Here is a 20,456-nt window from a genome sequence, read left to right on the forward strand (position 1 = left end):
TTAAGTGCACATGGGTTCAATCCCCAGTACCAAAAAAAAAAAAAAAAAAAAAAAAAAATAAGGCCTAGCAGCAGAAACCACCTGGGGAAATCTAGTCCCTTTCAAGCCAGCACAGGTTCCACTAACAATTTGCACCCTTGCTCTCTCTGCCTGCCAACAGTGTGGCAGTTCAGCTAGGACTACTTGAGTGAAGAAGCTGGAATTGCAGCTGGAGCAGTTAAGGCTGAGGCCACGGCTAGGACAGAATGTGCAGGAGGTGGGCAGGAGGTGGACGGGAGGAGGCCCTTGGCCACGCCCTTCCAGCTTTGGCTCTACTGTGCAACACAGGATGGACACTTAAAGAAAACTGAGCTGGGCAAAGTGGCACGTGTCTGTCTGCAATCCCTGCAACTTGGAGGCTGAGGCATGAGGATCACAAGTTCAAGGCCAGCCTTGGCAGTTTAGTGAGACTGGGCAACTTAAGTGAGACCCTGACTCAAAAAAAAAAAAAAAAAAAAAAAGGGGGGGGGAGGGAGGGAGGAAGGGAGGAAGGAAGGAAACAAACTTCTGCTTGGGATTGAGACTTCCTTAAAGGAACTTCCTTAAAGGAAACTGTGTGGCCAGGGGCAGAATTTTGTCAAGTTATATCATTAGACCAGCAAAACACTCTCCCTTCCCAAGGGTCACAATACCTTTCTTTGGACCTCAAAGACAGACACCAGCAGGAACCATCCTCTGGGTGCACCCCCACCCACAGGAAAGAGGTCACAATCTACAAAGCAGGTACCCACTGACAGCCATTAACCCCACTCCTCTTTCCCCAAACACTTCATGTTATCAGGGGCTCCACTGGCCTTCCTCTCCACCTAACATGTGCAGATCACCAAGGAGTAAGGTGAAGCTGGCCCTTCCTTTGTCCACAGGAAGTGCATCTAAGCTCCAACTCAATGGCCCACTTCCTGTCTCCCCTCTTAGCAAGCCCTAGCCCAGGAACTGGCAGAAGCCCCTCAGGGCAGACAGGCTGATCCTCTCCTGGCTCATAACTTTCTGGCCCTTCAGTCCTGACAGTTACCCTTCCTTTAAGCCCTTATCCCCCAGGAGGACAGTGAAGAGAGGAGGTATCTTTTTAAGAGACCAAGAATATTTGAGTAACCCAAAAAAGTAAAAGAGAGAAAACAAACACTATCTATTAAATTCCACACATGGACACTGAAACTTATGCTTGGCTGCAAATGTCAAATGTCACAATGCTTGGCTTAGGATTTGCTCCAGGATATAGAGTAGACATCCCTCAGTAGGACATCCAGAACTTCTAGGAAGTGACACAAACACATACATTTAGTCTCTGTTCCCACCTCTGGCTGTTTGCCCCAGACACCCAGCCCGCCTTCCCAGGAAGGGGCATGGGGCCAGTCTAGCCACGTGCCTCCCAAGGTTTAGGCCCAGTGCTTGCTGCCCATGGCACCCCAGCATCTGGAAGCCATCCCAGCAGCTGAACAAAGTGTCTTTTATTTGTGACATACAAATACAACCAATGCAAAAAAGAGATCACTTTTCCCTTTGATTCCAGTGATAACAAGTTGCTAAAGAAAAAAATATATATATCAAGAAGTTTATCTTCCAAGTTTTCTCTAAAAAAACACAAAGGGTTAAAAAGAACCATACATAGCTGACACCAACAAATAACCTGAAATAGAGCAGATACAACTTAAAAAAAAAAAAAACTTAAAAATATATCTTAACATGCCCCAAACAAAAAAAAACAACAAAAAAGGCCTGCTGTTTCTCAAAACCAAGACCCAAGGGAGGTGGAAACTGCCATCTGAGACATGAGGGCCCAACACCCACACCTGCAGTCTCAGCCAGTGCCTAACCTCCCAGCCTAACCTCCTGATGCCGCCTCTGGGACATGGCCTGCAGAGGCTGGGGGAAGCAGGGCATGGCCCTGAGCATCCCATTACCAATGACTGGAAAGAGACAACATAAACTGAGCTCACCTCAAATGGGGTCTATACTGGGGGTTCCTTTTGGTCCCCTTGAGTGGGAGGTATCAGAAATTCATGATCTAAGACAATAAATATTTAGCACTCTGTACTTTGAGACAGGGATCAGACTCTTCCTAAACGTGCTCTTGTTGTTTTGTGATTCTTAGGAGTTTGCCAACCCCTACCCAAAAAGTTCAACTCTCACTGGGGTAAAACCCCAGGGAGCCAGCAGGCAAGGCGACCGTGGCCGTATCCAGTGTAAAGCTGCGAGGCCCTCTCCCAGGAGTGCCAGGCCCGCTGCTGGTGGGGTCGAGAGCAGCACCAGGCTCTCAGCAGAGGCCAGGCTGGGAAGCGAGGCCTCATGAGCACAGGCTGCTATGCAGGCAGGACTCTGGGTGAGAAGCAAGGACCACTCTAATGAGATCTGCCAGGACAGACCACCTGAGTAAGGGCAGAGGGTGGAGTGAGCAGACTCCAGCAGCAGAGGGGCTGACGGACCCCCTAGGAGACAACTGCACAAAGGCTAGAACCTTCACGACATTCCCTGAAGCAAAGCTTGGGACGTCAAAAGGGAGGTGTTAGGTGCTTTTTCCTGGATAAAGATTTGGTTTTTCTTCTGGAAGAGGAACAAGGCCTAGAGATCAGGATGAGTGTAAGTTCAGAGCCCACATCCTCTACACCTCTAAGAGGAAGGCCTTCTCCCACTGCTCCAACCTGCTGACACAGGATGACACCAGAGAGAAAAGCAGAGCAGCTGTTTGGGCCACTGAAGGGCATTCCTGCTGCAGCTGAGCTGTGGCCCGGCTTGGCCAGGACAGTGGCACCAGTGCCTCACTGAAACAGTGAGGGGTGAGGCTGGGGGTGCAGGCAGAGGGGCCTGCTGCTGGCTGGGGGCTCTCTGAAGAGGGAGGACAGCGGTGGGAGGGACATCCCACCTTCAGAGAGATATCAGCACCAACAGGTGAGAGGAAAGTATCAACTACACCAGGAACAAGGGATCCTTCTGGGGGAAGACAAGAGGCTCCCTGATGTTACTCCCCCCTTGAGACTAAGAACAGAGGTATCTGGGGTGGAGGCAAGAGGCAGGGGAGAAAGTGTCGAGAGGGCAATGGAGAGGAACAGGCAGGGCCTCTGGCTTTCTTCTTGAATTAAAAGCTCAAGTCACCGCCATGAGATCAAGAGGTCAAGCTTAGAATGCAGCAAAGTCTAAGAGCCCAGAGAAGCAGGCATCCCCATGTTAGCCCCCAGGACACCTGGCTGGTCCTGTCCGCCCTCCCTGACAGCAATGGAGAGAGGCAGCCTTCCGGTTGGCCGGTCCCTGGACAACTCCACTCTGTGGATCTACAAGCATGTGGCTAGAAAGAGCTTCCCTGTATCTTGGTGTAGAAGGCCTATGCAGTCTCCACACGAGCGCCATCCATGAGATCGAGAAGTAAGGGAGCCAGGGTCTCTCTGAACCAGGGTCTCTCTCTCTTGCTTTGCACTTGGATCATACAAAGTCCAGTCCTCTTTGGGGCCCAGCAGACCCCAGACCAGGACTCTTAAAACTTTCACAAGAGTGGATAAAACATTCCATTTGTCCAGGGAAGGGGAAGGTCCACCAGGAATCCAACTGTGGGGAAGTAGGGGAACCTTCTGAGTGGAGTGAGGAGGCAGCCACAAGAGAGGAGCTTCCCGCCGGCCCGCAGTGGTCTTCCTGTAGCACCCTCTCCCTCCATTCCCTCCTGGCACTGTGCTCTTCCAAGAGAGAGGAGACGGGGCAGCGTGGACCACTCCTCCCCAGGGTTCTGTGCTCTCAGGGTGCCATCTGGTACATACAGGGTTGAGGAGACCACAGCTCTTAGGGCACCTGGCAAGTGACGTGAGACCAGGGGAGAAGACAGGCCTTAGGAGAGCAGATTCTGACGTAAGTGGCTCTGGGAGTTCAGTGACAGCAGCCGCCACAGTGCCCACCTGCGTGGGAGTGCTGGCTGTCCCCAAACTTGGTTCTCCGGCTCAGGATCTCATAGGAGCAGTCTTCCCCACAGCAGCCAGACATGCTGGGAGAAGAGTCATCAATTTCAAATCTGCAAGGTAGACAGGAGAAAGAGCTGACTGCAGGCAGCTGAATGCCTTCCTCCCTAGCCTGAGAACTTTCCAACAGTGCCACTGATGAGACCCCTGGAACCAACGTGCAGGGGACCAAGTCAAAGGACACTGACGTACTATCTTACCAATGCCAACCTCCCATGCCCCAATGGACTGTGAATGGGGGCTGGAACCAGGAATGCCGCACAGGGACAGTGCCTCTGACCACCCAGAAGGACCACGTCAGGGCCCAGCTCCTTACTGTAGTGCTTCTCGGAAGAACTGGTAGGCACCGTGATTGTGTTTAAATACTGTTAGCATCACCTTCTTCATCTGTGTACTGCAAGAAAGCAGAACAGGAGCTTAAGAAGCTTTTCTCTTTTCTTTTTCTTTTGGTACTTGGGATTTAAGGCACAGGTGCTTTACCACTGAGCCACATCCCCAGCTGCCCCCCGACCTTTTTTAAATTTTGAGATGGAGTCTTAACAAGTTACCTAGGGCCTAAGTTGCTGAGGCTGGCTTTGAACTAGCAATCCTCCTGCCTCAGCCTCCGAGTAGATGAGATTACAGGCCTGCGCCACCGTGCCCAGCAGAGCAAGTACTTTTTAGAAAGAGTCAAGGCCATGCCTCCTCTCCCTCATGTCCTTGCTACTTTCCCCTAAATTAACCCAAAAGGAGTCCCCAAGTCTCTTGTCCAGCCTGCAAAGACCCTAGGTACTACAGCACTCAGTGTTTCCCTCCACAGCAGAGTGGTCAGACTGCGCCAGGATCTTCCCCACCCTGTAGCCCCATTACTTAGGCTCAGAACTCAGCACAGATCAGGCCCTGAAAAGATGCTCCCAGGGCTGGGGCTGGGGCTGAGCAGCAAAGCACTTGCCTAGCACAGGTGAGGCACTGGGTTCAATTCTCAGCACCTCATATAAATAAATAAATTAAATAAAGGTCCACTGACAACTTAAAGAAATGCTTCCCGCTCTGAACTGAAGGACAAAACTGGAGTCCAGCAAGGCAAGGAGCAGGATACTGAACAGATTCTAGATGCTGTCTCCAGAACATTCTTATGATTTGTCCTCCAAGGAGACTCAAAGAACAGTGGACTCAGAGGTAGCTCTTTCCAAAAGACCCATACAGGATCTCCTAAGAAGGTGGCCCTTTTAAGGTCCTTACTTAGCACCTGGACGGCCATCTTAAGTGAGAGCCGCCATTTTAAGAAAAATTCTGCTTTCCCTTGGGTATTCCTGAGAAAGGCTCACCACTTCCTCGTACCAATCTCATCCTTAACCACCCACATTAGGACCTGCCCAGCTTTAATCCCTGAGCCTGCCCCATAAAAGTCCTGAACCACAAGCCTGTTTCGCCTCTCTCCGTCTATGGAGAGATGGCCTTTATTTGTCAGCTCTGACAAATAAACTCTTGTGTGGATCTCTGCCTGGTCTCCATCTTTCACTTCTCACTCACCGTCTCCGGGTTCCTTGCTTTCTTTTCAGCCCTTACCTGTTGGCCATAAGCTGCAGGATCTGTATGAGGAACTTCCCCAGGCCTTTCCGCCGCACTTTGCTCTCCAACTGCACTTCATAGCTGGAATAAGGAAGCAGAGGGTGAGTGCAGGTTGCTGCATGAAGGGGCTGCAAGGCCCATCAGAGGAGCCTGCAGTCCCTGCAGCCCAGACCCAAAGGCTTTTGCCACGTGGTCTCCTCCCCTTGGCTGCACCCCCAGGCCCTGGCTCCTACCAGTACAGGACTTCATCCCCGCACTCCACGTCAAATCGGAAGTGAGAAAAGGCAACAGGCACAGAACTGTTCTCCCAAGCAATGAGATACCACGCTCGGTCGTCCGTCATTTCCTCCCGTTTCTCTCGGTCTTTCCAGCCCCACTCACTCTGCTCATACCTGAGGAATTCAGGAGCAGTCAGGACAGGAAGGCTTGGGGAAAAGCCAGCTGGGAACAAGGCTCCCCTCTGGTCAGCCCTGCTTACATGGTTTGCATATTCGTTTTGGTCAGGTCAAACGCCCAGTCCACGGTGGCTGGCTCCAGTCCAGACACCCGCTTACATTCAATGGAGACATTCAACCTGAGAAGAGGACAGGGAGGTGTGAGAGCTGGTCGAGTCTCTGCTCCTGCCAGGGCACTGCATTCCACCCTGCAACTCTGACAGAGAGGTGCGCCTGATCTCAGTTACCATTTTGGGTTGGATATGTGGTGTCCCCCAAAAGCTCAGGTGGAAGAATGTTCAGGAGTGACATGACAGGGTTGTGAGTTGCAATCTAATCTGTGGTAACCCCCCACTATGGATCAACTGGGTGGTAACTGGAGCAGGTATGAAGTGGCTGGCAAAGGGAAGTCACCGGGCTTCTGTGCTGTCCCTGGTGAGCAGAGCTCTCTGCTTCCTGATTGCCTTGTCCGGAGCTGCTGTCCTCCTCTAGCCCTTCAGCCATGATGCGTTGCCTCACCTCAGCCCAGGGCAGTGGAGTCGGCCCTCTGTGAACTGAGACCTCTGAAATCATGAGCCCCAAATAAACTTCTCCTCCACATTGTTCTTGTCAGGTCTTTTGGTCAGAGAGACAGAAAAAAGCTGACTAAAACACTCTCCCAAGAGAAGCCAAGGTGACTCCAGACATGACTGAAGAAGGTGCCTTTCGGGGCGAGATCAACAACTGTCATTGCCACACCTGCCACCTAACCACAGGGCCCTTCTCCTGCCTCCCCTGCCGGGTCCTTATCAGACTCAATACTCTGTCAACTTCTGTTCCTCTCTGCTACCTCTACTGCTCTTTTCCTACCCACTGGGCCTCTTGTTTTTGTTATAAACACTAGTGTCTGTTTGTCCCTTAGCTCCTGCCTTCAGGCATTCTTCCTGTTGCTTTAATTCTGCACTGACTATCACTGGCCTCCCACAGGCTCTCTTCCTTCTCATCTATACCAATCTGGCCTTCAAAACCAATTGGATGACCCTGGGTTCTTCAAGGCAACTACAGGTCAATACCCCTCAAGAAGCCCCACCTGCCTCTTCATCTGAGGACTCAGGGGGTATTCTCAGTTGATTAAAGAGGGTAGTACAGGGTGTAATCCACCATTGTTTTCCTAAACTAACAAATTCTATAGGTATTAAGGTATTTGTTTCTTTCCTTTTTTTAGTCCTGGGGATTGAACCCAGGGATACTTTACCTCTGAGCTATATCACCAACCCTTTTTATTTTACTTTGAGACAAGGTCTCACCCAAATTGCTGAGGCTGGCCTCAAACTTGTGATACTCCTGCCTCAGCCTCCAGAGTTGCTGGGATTACAGGCATGTGCCACCATGCCTGGCAGGTATGTTTCTAAAGGAAATTTAAGTAAAATAAAGTTAAACTCCCCAGTATAACATTCTATAAGTAATGACATTCTGGACAGCTACTTTTCCTTTCTTTCTTTATAGTGAAAAACTTACTTTGGAGTCAGGAGGCAGTAATGACACCTATCACATTGCTAGGACCTCCCCCAGCCACCTCCACCTTCATCCAGATCTGTAGCCTCTAAAGCTCCCAACTGATACATTTCCACCTCTGAGAGGCAAAGAAGCACCCACTGTGAATGGACTGAAATCAGCAATATGTAAGCCTTTAAGGAGCAACACGTCCAAATCTTTCAGGGGCCTCTCATGCCAACTCCAGGGGATGCTCCCACTGGAATTCACCACATCTCAGCTGACTGGCATTGCCCATGTGCTTAGACTAGTAAACGAAGAACCTCCTACTCCTTTAAGAATCTTTCTTTTTAAGTACCAATCACACAGCAGTAAGAATTGCCCCAATACAGCACTGCTTCTGTTTTAGCCATAAAAGGTCCAAAGACCAGTCTGCAGAATTCTTCCACTAAATCTGTGTTCAGTAAGTTTGTGAAAGTAGGAGCATGGCCACAAGAATCACACAAAATTCCAGGCATCGGAGGAACCCAGAGTCAACTGGAAAGGTGCTTCCAAGTTATTCCCTGTTTCTGGAAGTCAGTGAGAACACACAGACATGGAAACACTAAAGGATACCTCAGGAAGGGATCTCTAAACCATGTCAAAGGACTTTCCAGAAGCTGAAAGACAGTGCCTTCAGGAAGTGTAACATGTTTGCTCACAGATAGGAAGACATCAGAATAAAGGAATACTATGGTGCCGTGATACTGTGAAACACAGCCACGAAAAGCAAACAACACTGCCAGCTTCATAATTTACAAATCTGTCTCTCTCTTGTTCATGAAAATACTCATATTTGCTGCTACTTTCTGTACTGAATAGATTGTCCCTCCTCCTTAAGACAACCCTGAAGGTTGGCATCATCATCATCCTAACTGACAAGTAAGAAAATGAGGCGTAAGAATTACAACTGAGGGGCTGGGGATATAGCTCAGTTGGTAGAGTACTTGCTTCACATGCATGAGGCCCTGGGTTCAATCCCCAGTACCAAAAAAAAAAAAAAAAAAGAATTACAACTGAGGGCTGGGGTTGTGGCTCAGCGGTAAAGCGCTCACCTTGCACATTCGAGACCCTGGGTTCGATCCTCAGCACCACATAAAAATAAATAAGTGAAATAAAGGTATTGTGTCCAACTACAACTAAAAAAATAAAAACTTAAAAAAAAAAAAAAAAAGAATTACAACTGAGGGCTGGGGCTGGGGCTCAGCGGTAGAGAAGTCGCCTAGCACGTACAAGGCCCTGGGTTCCATTCTCAGCACCACATAAAAATAAAGAGTTAAAAAAAAAAGAAGAACAAATGAATTACCCAAGTAGGTTTAATAAGAGGCTCTGCTATGATTCAACCCATAATCCCGGGAAGCCACAAACCCTGTTTCCTCAAGCCAAGATATTCCATTTCAGAAATTTAACTCAGCAACACCATCTCAGGTAAAACAGATTATGCTTCCTATTTTCTAAAACCAAAGGACCTAAAACCAGAGAGGGCCTTTAATCCAGATCATACAGCAAATCAAATCAGGGTCACAACAATTAATACTTATCTAACTTTCAGTGTGCCCCAGGAAGCAATCCACTTGACAACCCCCTGAGGAAAGCTCTATTATCAGGTCAATTTCTGATTAGAAAATTAGGGGACAGGGGCTGGGGGTGTGGCTCAGTGGGAGAGCACTTGCCTAGCATGTGTGAGGAACTGGGTTCGATCCTCAGCACCACATAAAAAATAATATATAAAATAAAGATGCTGCAACCAACTAAAATAAATAAATAAACAAACAAATAAATGAATGAATGAATGTCTGGAAAAGAAAGAAAGAAAGAGAGAGAGAGAGAGAGAGAGAGAGAGAGAGAGAGAGGCATTGTGTCTATCTACAAATGAAAAAAAAAATAAAAGAAAATTAGAACACAGAAAAGGTAAATAACTTGTTCAGGGTCACACAGCCACTACAATTATACTATATACTCAGGAAAAATACACTGGACTGGGAATAAAAAGTCCCTTTGGCTGTGAGGGGGAACTCCAGAAACTCAGAAACCTCATTCAACTTCTCTATGCCTCAGTGTCCCATGATGTTCCTATAAAATGAGAATGTCAGCCTGGGCAATTTTCCAAGTTTATTTCAGCTTTTATTATTCTTCTTACAGAGATAAGAGTTAAGTCCTAAAGGGACATCAATCTGAGATTAAGTGTAAAATCTTTGTCTATTTACCAATTCCTGTGTCACCCTAATGGGGACTTCACAGCAACAGAAGGCATTATCCAATTTCTGCTTTTCCCTTTTCTTTTTTCTCAGTACTAGCAACTGAACCCAGGGCACTCTACCACTGGGCTACGTCCCCAGCCTTTTTTATTTTTTGCTTTTGAGACAGGGTCTCAGTAAGTTGCTAACACTGGCCTTGAACTTTCGATCCTCCTGCCTCAGCCAGCCCACTGATATTACTGAGATTACAGGTATGCACCACTGTGCCCGGCAATTTCAAATCTAGATCTGAGAAAGCCTATTCTAGAGAAGTGAATTCCTGAAGACAATCAAGGAGACAACTTCTGAGAATGCTAAATACGACTCACCCGTTCCGGTCATATTTCTTGAACACTGGGAAAGCCTCCAGAGGGTCTCCAAGCTGTGGAGGGAAAGGAGAGGAGTAGCACAGACAGGTGGGTGGAAGTGCTGGCCCTGCCCCCAAATCCCTGCTGCCTGAGAGTAGGATGCCACAGGGACTCCTGAGGGGAGGAGAGCTCCTGGCCCCAGAAGCAGCTTTCCCAGGGCCCTCCATCTGCCTAAATTCTGAAATTACATGGAGGAGGGAAACTTTGGTCAAGAGGCACAGGAGTTAAGTTTAGCTTCACCTGACAGGGTAAGAACAGACTTCACTGGCATATGGGGCAGAATACTGCTCACAGTACAGCTAACACAGAGGCCACAGGATTTGCTCCTATCTTCACCTACTCAAATCTCCAAATTGAAAAAGCAGTCCGAAGCTGTGTTCTTGTAGATATGCAATTTTGATTATGAGAGAACTACAAGAATAATAAAAAGGAGCTCGGTACAGTGGCACACGCCTATAATTCCAGTTACACAGGAGGATGGCAAGTTCAAGGCGATCCTGGGCAACTTAGCATGACCTGCTTCAAAATAAAAAATAAAAAGGGCTGGGGATGTAGCTCAGTGGTAGAGCATCATTGGATTCAATCTGAAGTACTGCAAAATAAAAACAAATAAATAAAAATAAAAGAATAACAAAAGGTGAGATATGGGCTGGGGCAGAAGGATGGTCAGAATTTCTCAGGTTCAGTTTGGAGGCTGTGGCCACCAGGTTGCTCCCAGTCAGCCCATCTGGTACTGATTCACAGACACTCCTCCTGTGACTGGGGCCCCTGGAGGATTAGGCTGCTGCGTCCCCTTGGCCCAGCACAGCCTGAACAGTAAATGTCTGCAGGAATGAATGAGAAAACTCATATCATGTTTCACTAGGGAGGAATTCTCCCCAAAATGTGAACTCCTAACAAAAATTTCTCGAGGCTCTCTACTATCAGTAAGAGAAACTGCCACTGCCACTGGGATCCACATCTCCCTGTACAACTGGGCCAACTGCTGGCACCTCTTTTCAACTCTCCCTCAGCAGGTAGGAGGCAGAGGACAGGTGGGCAGTGTCACGATTCTGCCACATGGTGGCACCAAAAGAAGTCAAATTAAAAAGCAAGCTGAAGTTCCAATAGGCAGAAGTGAAAAGAAGAGTCACCCTGTTGGCTGCATCCACTTTGGCACAGACAGCATCCATGGCTGCACGTTCCTCCAGCCGCTTCTGCTTCTTCTCCTTTGCTTTGCTTGACTTTCTCTGCAACAGGGAAAAGCCACACTGATTGGAGGAGCTGAGGACTAGCAAAGAAAAGACTTGACTTTCCCTTTGAGAAATCAAAGGGTCCCTGCGACCACAGGCCTGGCCCAGCAGCAGGAAGCCTCCCACCCAGAAGGCAAAACACTTGGTGTGTGACTTAAACAGGGAACACTGTTTCCTTGTCATGAGCCCTAAGCGGTGTCACTAGACTTCCTTTCAAGAAGAATACTGACTCCAATCACTGTGAGGACCCTGCAGCAGAGCAGGCCCCCTGCAGTGATGAATATCCACTCATGTGCTCCCTTGTGAGGTGGAAACACCCAATTTCAGGCCCATTTGGGGCAGCTTTCGGGAGATGGCATCTGAGGTAGCCACTAACAGCTGTTTCTAAGTGTAAGTTTATGCAAAGACTTTTGGGTATCTTCTGGCCACAAGAGACAAAGGTATGATTGGGGGTAGTCCTGTGGGAGCTAGGTCACCTTTCAGAGCAAGGACCAGGGAACTGTGAATACAGAGCCATTCCCAGCAGCCCTTCTCAGTGTTAGGCATACTGTTCACTTAGCGATGAGGGCAGAGTGAAGGGCCCCAGGGGGTTCGCCTCAGGCCAAAGGCGATGCTGCCAGTCAGCAGGACCAAGTGGTGGGTACACAGGCAGCAGGGGAGGGGAAAAGGGAGGCTCCCTGAGCAGAGAGGGGCAAACAGCAAGCTGCCCACAGCTATAGATCCTGTTCTGAGGCTAACATGAGGTTCTCTCTTCCTCTGGGGAAGAGCCAGGCTCGGGATTCTGACACAGCTCCTGCAAAGCCTCCTGTCCCTCCAGGTCCTAGGAGGACATGGCCCTTCTCTGAAGCCCCTTCCCTGGTCTGAGAGAAAGTTAATACCTCCATGATGGTATTAACACCAAGATGGTTATATGACAGGTGCTCAAAAAATGATGGTACTCATTCTCACAAGGATCAGACAGCACAGCAGAGGAACTGACCCACCCAGTCCAAGTACCCCAAAGGCCTGGGCAAGCTGGTTCTGCTCTTACCAACAGCATGGCCTCTCCAACACCAGCCTTCCTCTCCCAGAGCTCACTGGAGAAAGGTTTTGACAAGCCACAATTACAGTCTAGCCCTGACACTGGCCCCAGGAAAGGACACACATCGATTAACATGCACTTGAGTCAAAGAACCAGCTGCTAGGAAAAGTTTCTCAGGATAAATTCTGCCCCAGCAAATTTCTAAGAAATGACACCGCTTAACTCCTACTTCAAACAACAAGAAGCAGAGCCCAAACATCAGGAATTCACAGGGATTGATCTTAGAAGCACAAACCCCACCAGAGCCAGCTAGTAACTGTCTGGCTGAGCACTTTTTGCAAAAGGCAGTCTAGATCCCATTTTTCAGCTGCCTAGAGGAAAGGACAAACAGAAAATAGCCTGTCCTCAAGAGGCTGCAATCCAGATGCAGACCCACTCTCTCTCTACCTCGGGTAAATTTTACAACATCCATATTTTTCTCTGTGAATTTAGGCTGTAAGACAACATTCAGACATTCACAGATTGCAAAGTACTTGCAAAAACATTATGTCACTCAGTTGCAGAGTGCTTGCTAAGCATGCCCAAGGCCCCAGGTTCAATCACTAATACCTCAAAACAAACAAACAAACAAACAAAAACTCAGTATGCAATTCAAATCCCAGAGCAGAAACCATCACCTCCCTTTACACATTAGGAAACTGAGGCTCAAGGCCAGGAGTGGTGGCAAATACCTATAATCCCAGCAAGTTGGATGGCTGAGACAAGAGGATCAAAAGTCCGAGGCTAGTCTTTGCAACTTAGTGAGACCATGTCTCAAAATAAAAAGGGCTCAATGGTAGGCACCCCTGGGTTCAATCCCCAGTACTGCAAAATAATGATGATGATGATGATGATGATGATGATGATAATGGAAACTGATGCTCAAAGAGATGAAGTGACTCTCCTGGACAGTAAGTGCCTGAAGGGAGATCCAACCCCAAGAGTGAGGCCATAGATCCAGGGTTTGTTTCACCAGCCCCACTGTCTCCCAGTAGGATAGCCTATGTCTAATGTGATAGGACTCCACTCAGTCATTAAACAAAGATCTTCTCACATCCTGCCAAGACCAGGGGCCTCAGAAGCACTCAGCAGCCCGTTCCTCATTGCCCGTGCACCTGGCAACAGCTTGCCAACAGAGCACACCTAGGCCCTGCCCTCCAACTGAAGCAAATGGAGAGAAAGCCCAGTCAGAGGGTCTCTGGGGCTGCACAATGGGGCAGAATAACATGAGCTTTAGCATCAACCAGATCAGGCCAATGGCTGTCCTGCCACCCACAGCATGACTTGTGAAAGCAACTCATCTCCAGCAAGACAGGAATGTAAAGCCGGCCTCACGGAGGAGATGCAGGAAGGTCAGACACCAGCACACCTTCGCAACAGAGGCAAGCTCCCTTCCTCCACTCCTAACACAATGTAGAGCAAAAGATGAAAGGTGCTGGTAGGCAAATGTGACTCCCAGGACCCAGAAAGCATTGATACTTGGGTTCCCACCGCAGCATCTCATTTCTAAGCAAAAGAAGTAATTCCTAAGCACAAGCAGTAGGAGGGCCACCCAGGCCTCCAGGTGATTTACTGTCTCATTCACACTCAGGAACTGGAAAGCCAGATGATCCTCAGAGTGAGGCTTGGTGCTGCTGTGGCCTGAGGCTGAGATAACTGAGTATGCCTTAAGCATTTTGCAGCCTGAAGAACACAGGGCAGAGGTGGGAGGCAGGCTGCAGCAGGCTGAGCCAGGCAGACGACTCTCCCTTAGACCCAGCAAGCAAGCACCAGGAAGAGTGGTCTCCTACTGTTCCAACTAGCTTTGCCCCTGCCTTGTGGAGGTAAGGCTGTCCTGCAGGGACATAGGAAAACTCTCCTAATTAAAATGGGAAATAAGTAAGTGAACAGTAAAGCTCATTGTGGCTAAGTGTCTCTCCCAAGGGAACTTTATATAATAAAAGAGTGTAGGCTTTTGAGTCAAGAGACCTGGATTTGATTCTCAGCTCTTTCACTTAATAGCTGTATGACTGTAGGCAATGGAAAACCTTTACAGCAAGTTACTCCGTTTCTCTGAACCTCAGTTTCTTAATCCATAAAATGGGGCTAACAATGCCTACACTATTGGCCAAGAGACTGCTGTGAGGACAAAATGGTATAACACACTGCATATAAAAATCCTTCATACTGTGAAAACAACCAGAGATATGAAAAATTGTGCTCTATATGTGTAATATGAATTGTAATGCATTCTGCTGTCACATATAACAAATAAAATAAATAAAAGCAGAGAGACTCCACTTGCCAGAAACAACATACCCCAAAGGCAAGACCCCAATGCCCACCTCCTCCAGCCACACCTTACTCGCCTTCAGTTTCCACTCAATCCCATCAGGGGATTAATTTACTGATTGCATTAAGGATTTCATAACCCAGTCAAAAAAATCCTTCATACTAACATCTTTTGTCAGTTACAAGGACCCACTAGTGTTAGCCACTGCCAGTGCTTTCATAAATATCATCTGTTTTGGGGCTGGGGTCATAGTTCAGTTGATGGAGTGCTTGCCTCACATGTAAAGGCCCTGGGTTCAATCCCCAGCACCACAAAAATAAATAAATAAATATCATCTGTTTTAATAGGCTGTAGTAGTTCACACCTGCAAACCAGTGATTCAGGAGGTTGAGGCAGGAGGATCGCAATTTCAAAGCCAGCCTCAGCAACTTAGTAAGGCCCTAAGCAATTTATCGAGGTCTTAAGAAACTTAGCAAGACCCTGTCTTAAATAAAAAATAAAAACAGGCTGGGGGTGTGGCTCAGTGGTTTCAAGCACTGCTGGGTTTAATCTTCAGTACAAAAATAAAAGAAAAAAAATCTGAAGCACAGAGAGGCGGAGAAAGGGTCACAGAGCTAGTAAGCAGAGTTCTCAGCAGTCTTCCTACACCTTCCCACTGGACTGCACTCCATTGAGGCAGATCTAGATCCGCTTTATTTGCCAATGTATACTAGGTGCTCAGCCAACAGTAAGTACTTAGTTCCTATCTGTTGGATGAATTATCTAAGACTCAAATCTAGGTTTGAGCCACAAAGACCATGCTCCTCCCACTGTATCACATATGATACTTGTTAAAAAGTGCTATATAAGCCGGAGCAAGGGCACATTCTTGTAATCCCAGAGACTTAGCTAAAGCAGGAAGATCCCAAGTTCAGGACCAGTCTCAGCAACTTAAGCAAGACTGTCTCAAAATAAAAAAACAAAAAGAACTGGGGAGCCGGCATGGCAGTGCACACCTGTAATCTCAGAGATTCAGGACGCTGAAGCAGAAGGATCAGAAAGTTCCAGGCCAGTCTTAGCAACTTAGTGAGACCCTAACTCAAAATAAAAAAGAGGTAGGGAGCTGGGCTTGGTGGCGTACACCTGTAATCCCAGAGGCTTGGAAGGCTGAGGCAGGAGGATTGCAAGTTGAGACAGCCTCAGCAACTTAGCGAGGTCCTATCTCAACACTACTCTCTCTCAACCTGAGGTCAGGAAAAACAGGGCCCTCTACCCAAGCGTGACCACTAGGAATAATGAAGTCCTGTCATCAGGTGACAGAAAGTACCAACTAAAGTAGAATAAGGATAATTGAGAGGGTTCCAGCTCTGCAGCTTTGATTCAAGTAGGATAACTCAAATCTCTCTGTTGCTGAAAGGTGGTGGTAGATGTCATTATTTTTTGCTATTGGGGAGTGACCCCAGGGTTGCTCTACCACGGAACTATACCCCCAGTCCTTTTAGTTTTTACTTTGAGACAGGGTTTTGCTATATTGCTCAGTCTGGCTTGGAACATGCTATCCTCCTGCCTCAGCCTCCCAAGCTGCTTGGATTACAGGAATGGGCCACCACAAATAGCTTCTTGCTGAGTTTTAAGCCAGAAGAGACTTTTCAGGGGCTGCTCTAAGAAACATGTCTATAAAGTATGAGTAATAAGACTAGGGCCTAAAGGAAGCAAGGTTTGCAGTATCTCTAAAGCCTGATATTTCAGCTCAACCAATGAAGAAGTGTTAAACCAGAATGACACCTTATCCTTGTTTTTGGCTCAATATTTAATGACTCACTCTGGGTAGACATAAGTGATACTAGAGACACAGGTTTCCTTTAGTTCCAATAGCTGGGGTCTGGGACCTTTATAGGTTAAAGTCTCCAAACTTGATTTTCTAGATATAAAATATACAAGGACCCACTAGTGTCAGACTAGTACTCCAAATTTCTCATCAAAATATGACAAATGGGGGCTGGGGATGTGGCTCAAGCAGTAGCGCGCTCGCCTGGCATGCGTGCCGCCCGGGTTCGATCCTCAACACCACATACAGACAAAGATGTTATGTCTGCCAAATACTAAAAAAAATAAATATTAAAAAAAATTCTCTCTCTCTCTCCCTCTCTCTCTCTCTTTCTTTAAAAAAAAAAAAATGACAAATGTTTGTTGAGGGGGGTTGGTGCTGGGGATTGAATGCAAGGCCTTGCACATGCTAAGCACATGTTCTACCACTGAGCTACATCCTCAGACCCTAAAAGATTTTTTGTTTTGTTTTGCAGTACTGGGAATGAACCCAGGCCCCCAGGGATCCTGGGCAAGGGTTGTACCACTGAAGGACACCCTCAGCCCTGGAAAATCTGTTTTGACATGGACAAGGCAATTATTTTTGTCTAAAAAGTTATCTGTTCAGTCAATAAATATTTGAGTAAGAGAAAAAAAATCTAGGTTAATAACAGTAGGGACAAATCCAGTGTGTTAAAAATAGCACCAACTTATTTTAGCCCACTCAAGTAAAGGCTGAGAATACAGGCAAAAATAACAACCACTATTTTTGAGGTACCTACTTGGTTATTTACTTCCTTTAACTCCTTTTATCTTCACTAGGACTCTAAGGGGGAGGTATCATCACCCCCAATACATAGGTGAGGAAATTCAAATCCAAAAAGGCCACGTCACTGGCACAATGTCACACTACTAGCCAATGAAGATGGCTAGTAGGGGCACCGAGGCATCTCTGGTTCCAAGTCAGGGTTCCCTTAAGGTGGTGGGAATTCCATGTAAATACCAATAATAGAGGGAACCAGTTATCCTTTTAGGAGAGTGACTGGTACTTCTCAAATTGGGCTTTAGGTGAGCTCAGAAACATGGAATTACTTCTACCCAACCCTATATCTCTATATGCCAGGAAAGGGCACTGAAATATTAGCACCTCCCTGCTATCAGCACAGAACAGGTGGTCAATGGCCATCACCAGCGGTCCCCCATCTTCCCCCATGAAAAGCCACCTGCAGCGCTAAGACGACTGGCCACCGGGCAGGTGGGCCTGCGTGGGACGAGCACTGTGGAGAGCTTTCAACAGCGCAGCAACGGGCTACACTGAGACTCGAGGAGCGGGAGCCACTGAGGTGGGGTCTGCAGCCCCAGGCACTGCCTGGGTGACCTTGGCCGGGACGCCCTCTTTCCTCCTGGCCTCAGTTTTCTCCCAGCCAGGATTGGCGTCCGAATTGGGCAGCCGCTTCGCCGGTGACAGCCGGGTGATGCGGAACCCCGGGGAGCAGGGGGCTACACCGCGGGGACCCGCAGGTGGGGAGGCCGGTAACGGGTCTCCCAGGCAGGAAGGAGCGGGCATGAAACGAGGGGCAGGGGGCACCGAGGGGGAGGGGCCGGAAAGGGGGGCTCTCGGGGATTCCTGGGCTAGGCCGAACTTGGGGACCCTCAGAATGGGGGAGTCGGGTCATGTGGGGGGTGGGGGTCACGTGAGGCCTGAGGGGGCCTGGGTCACGTGAGGAGATTCAAGAAACAATGGGGGCGAAGGGGGCGAGGGTTACGAGGGGCGTCCCTGGACCTCCTGTGCCCTCTCCCTGTCCAACTCACCCCCATGGCGGTGGCAGCGGCGGCGACCCTCGGCTCCTCCTTCACACACTTGCAGGCAGGGAGGCGGCAACGGCAGCTGCGGCAGCGGCGGCGGCGACACCAGAGCGGCAGGTCTTGCACTGCGCAGGCGCCCCGAGAGCTCCCCCGCGCGCCCTGGCGGGCACCGCGCCGGCGCAGAACGGGAGATGGCGAGCGGGGAGAGCGCGCAGGTGGAGCGCCCGCCAGGACGGCCGAGGGTCTCGGACCAGCAGGGCGGGCGGCGCAGAGGAACGTCGCGCTGGGAATGACGTTTCCGTCGGGCCCCGCCTCCTCGCCAGGCTGCGTCTGTAGCTATGGCAACTGCCGCGCGGGGCCTGGCGGAGCGCCCTTCCCAGAAGCGCCGCGCAGCTGGGCTGCGAGGTGGGTGGCAGCGCCTCCCTGAGCTTGGTGCCTCCACCGCCCTGCGCGGAGCAGCCGCTTCTACAGGCCAATCGCGTCCCGACCTCTGAAATACCGGCTCCTCCAGAGCCTCTCAGGCACCGCGGAAGACTTTGGAAGCTTTCCCACCCTCCAGAGCTTGGCTCTAGGAATTCCTTTTCTAGCCCGAGTCCTGTTATTCATTCACCCGCCGTCTAATCATTCACTCGCCCTCCATTCATTTGCTCGCGCCGAGTCCAGTGGCACACCGCACCGCAGCGAGAAGCCGGAGAAGCCCTCGCCGCCCGAACTTCGCTGTTTACAAGGAAACGGGATCTAACGATTGCTTGAGTTGTTTTAACGCCGCCGCTAAAATGAGACCTCAGGTGTCCTGGGTAGTATTCATTTCAATCTGTCCCCACAGCCGGGAGGGTGGACCCCCATGACCTGCATGGGAGTCACCTGGGGAGTGTGTGCTGTGTGCAAACCCCTGGGACTACCCCCGGAATCCCCGAGGCATCCAGAGTCCCAAGTGCTCCCCCGGTAGAGGTGTATTCAGAGAATTACAGAACCGCTACTCAAGACTCCACAGACTTTATCGGGTTTTTTTTTTTTTTTTTTTTTTTTTTTTTTTTTTTTTGGTACTGCGGATTGAACCCATTGAGCCATATCTCCATCCCTTTTTATTTTTTATTTTGAGACGGAGCCCGTTAAGTTGCTGAAGCTGCCTTTGAACTTGCAGTCTTTCTGCCTCAGTTTCCTGAGCCGCAGGAATTTCGGGTGTTTATCACCTTGCCCGGCACTTTATTGGATTTTATTATTCCACCTTCAGTGCTCAGTGCAGTGGTGCCTCCAGCAACATTTATTGAGTGCCTATTGTATGTTAGGCACTATTCCAATCAGCAAAGAAATAACACCAAGCTAGGTGTGGTGGGATGCACCTGTCGACCCAGATACTCTGGAAACTGAGGCAGGATTGTTTGAGCTCAGGGTTTCTAGCCAGCCTGGGCAGCATAGTGAGACTGTCTCAAAAGAGAGATAGAGGAAAAAATAATAATAATACCAAACAAAAAAGCCCTGTCCTTGCATCCTAGAAAGAGGCAGATCCAAGCCTGGGGCAAACACTTATAATCTCAGCAGCTCAGGAAACTGAGGCAGGAGAATTGCAAGCTCAAAGCCAGGCCCAGCAATTTAGTGAGGCCCTAAGCAACTTAGCAATACTTGTCTTAAAATAAAAAAATAGAAAGGACTGGGTTGTGGCTCGGTAGTTAAGTGCCTCTGGGTTCAATCCCCAGGGGAAAAAAAGTAAAAATAAAAGAAGAAAAAGAAAGAGGCAGATAATTACACAGTGCATTAAATGATATTCTATAAAGGAAAATAAAGCAAAGGAGGCTAGGCATCATGACACATACCTGTAATCCCAGTGACTCAGGAGGCTGAGGCAGGAGGAGCCCAAGTTCAAGGCCCCCTCTTTCTTTTTTAGGTGGTGCTGGGATTGAACCCAGGGCCTTGTGTAGGCAAGGCAAACACTCTACCAACTGAGCTATATCCCCATCCCTAGTGAAGCCCCATCTCAAATAGAAAAGGCTAGGGAGGTAACTTGGTGGTAAAGTGCCCCTGGGTTCAATCCCCAATATGGGGGGAGCACAGTGAGGCTGGTGCAGATTGGGTCAGCAGGAGAATAGTAGGAGGTAGAATTAGGCAGGTAAGGTGAGCATCATTTAGGGCTTGTAGATTTTGAAAGACTGGGATTTACAGTGAGCAAGGTCACTATTGGGAAGTTAAGTGGAGGAGTGGTAAGGGTGGCTTAATGTGTTTAG

At 48.8% G+C, this 20,456-nt stretch overlaps 1 protein-coding gene across 3 annotated transcripts; it reads right to left on the reverse strand.

Annotated features, from left to right (window-relative positions):
- Positions 1–1,472: 1,472 nt before the first annotated feature.
- Naa40 (N-alpha-acetyltransferase 40, NatD catalytic subunit) lies at positions 1,473–18,485 on the reverse strand. 3 transcript variants are annotated; one of them, XM_046445416.2, is made up of 8 exons: positions 18,241–18,485; positions 11,213–11,308; positions 10,041–10,093; positions 6,007–6,102; positions 5,762–5,920; positions 5,526–5,609; positions 4,294–4,371; positions 1,473–4,030 (listed from the first exon to the last, which is right to left on the reverse strand). In XM_046445416.2, the coding sequence occupies exons 1-8, from the start codon at positions 18,244–18,246 to the stop codon at positions 3,889–3,891; spliced, it is 714 nt and encodes a 237-aa protein (XP_046301372.1). In that variant the 5' UTR covers positions 18,247–18,485; the 3' UTR covers positions 1,473–3,888. The 3 variants fall into 3 exon arrangements, with proteins under 3 accessions (XP_046301372.1, XP_058435520.1, XP_058435519.1); XM_058579537.1 differs by lacking the exons at positions 10,041–10,093; positions 18,241–18,485 and having other exon boundaries at positions 11,213–11,304; XM_058579536.1 differs by lacking the exons at positions 11,213–11,308; positions 18,241–18,485 and having other exon boundaries at positions 10,041–11,169.
- Between the last annotated feature and the right edge of the window lie 1,971 nt (positions 18,486–20,456).

This window comes from Marmota monax, unplaced genomic scaffold (assembly GCF_021218885.2).
Source record: "Marmota monax isolate L192 unplaced genomic scaffold, Marmota_monax_Labrador192_F-V1.1 WCK01_AAM20220418_F8-fsc00038, whole genome shotgun sequence".
Taxonomy (NCBI): domain Eukaryota; kingdom Metazoa; phylum Chordata; class Mammalia; order Rodentia; family Sciuridae; genus Marmota; species Marmota monax.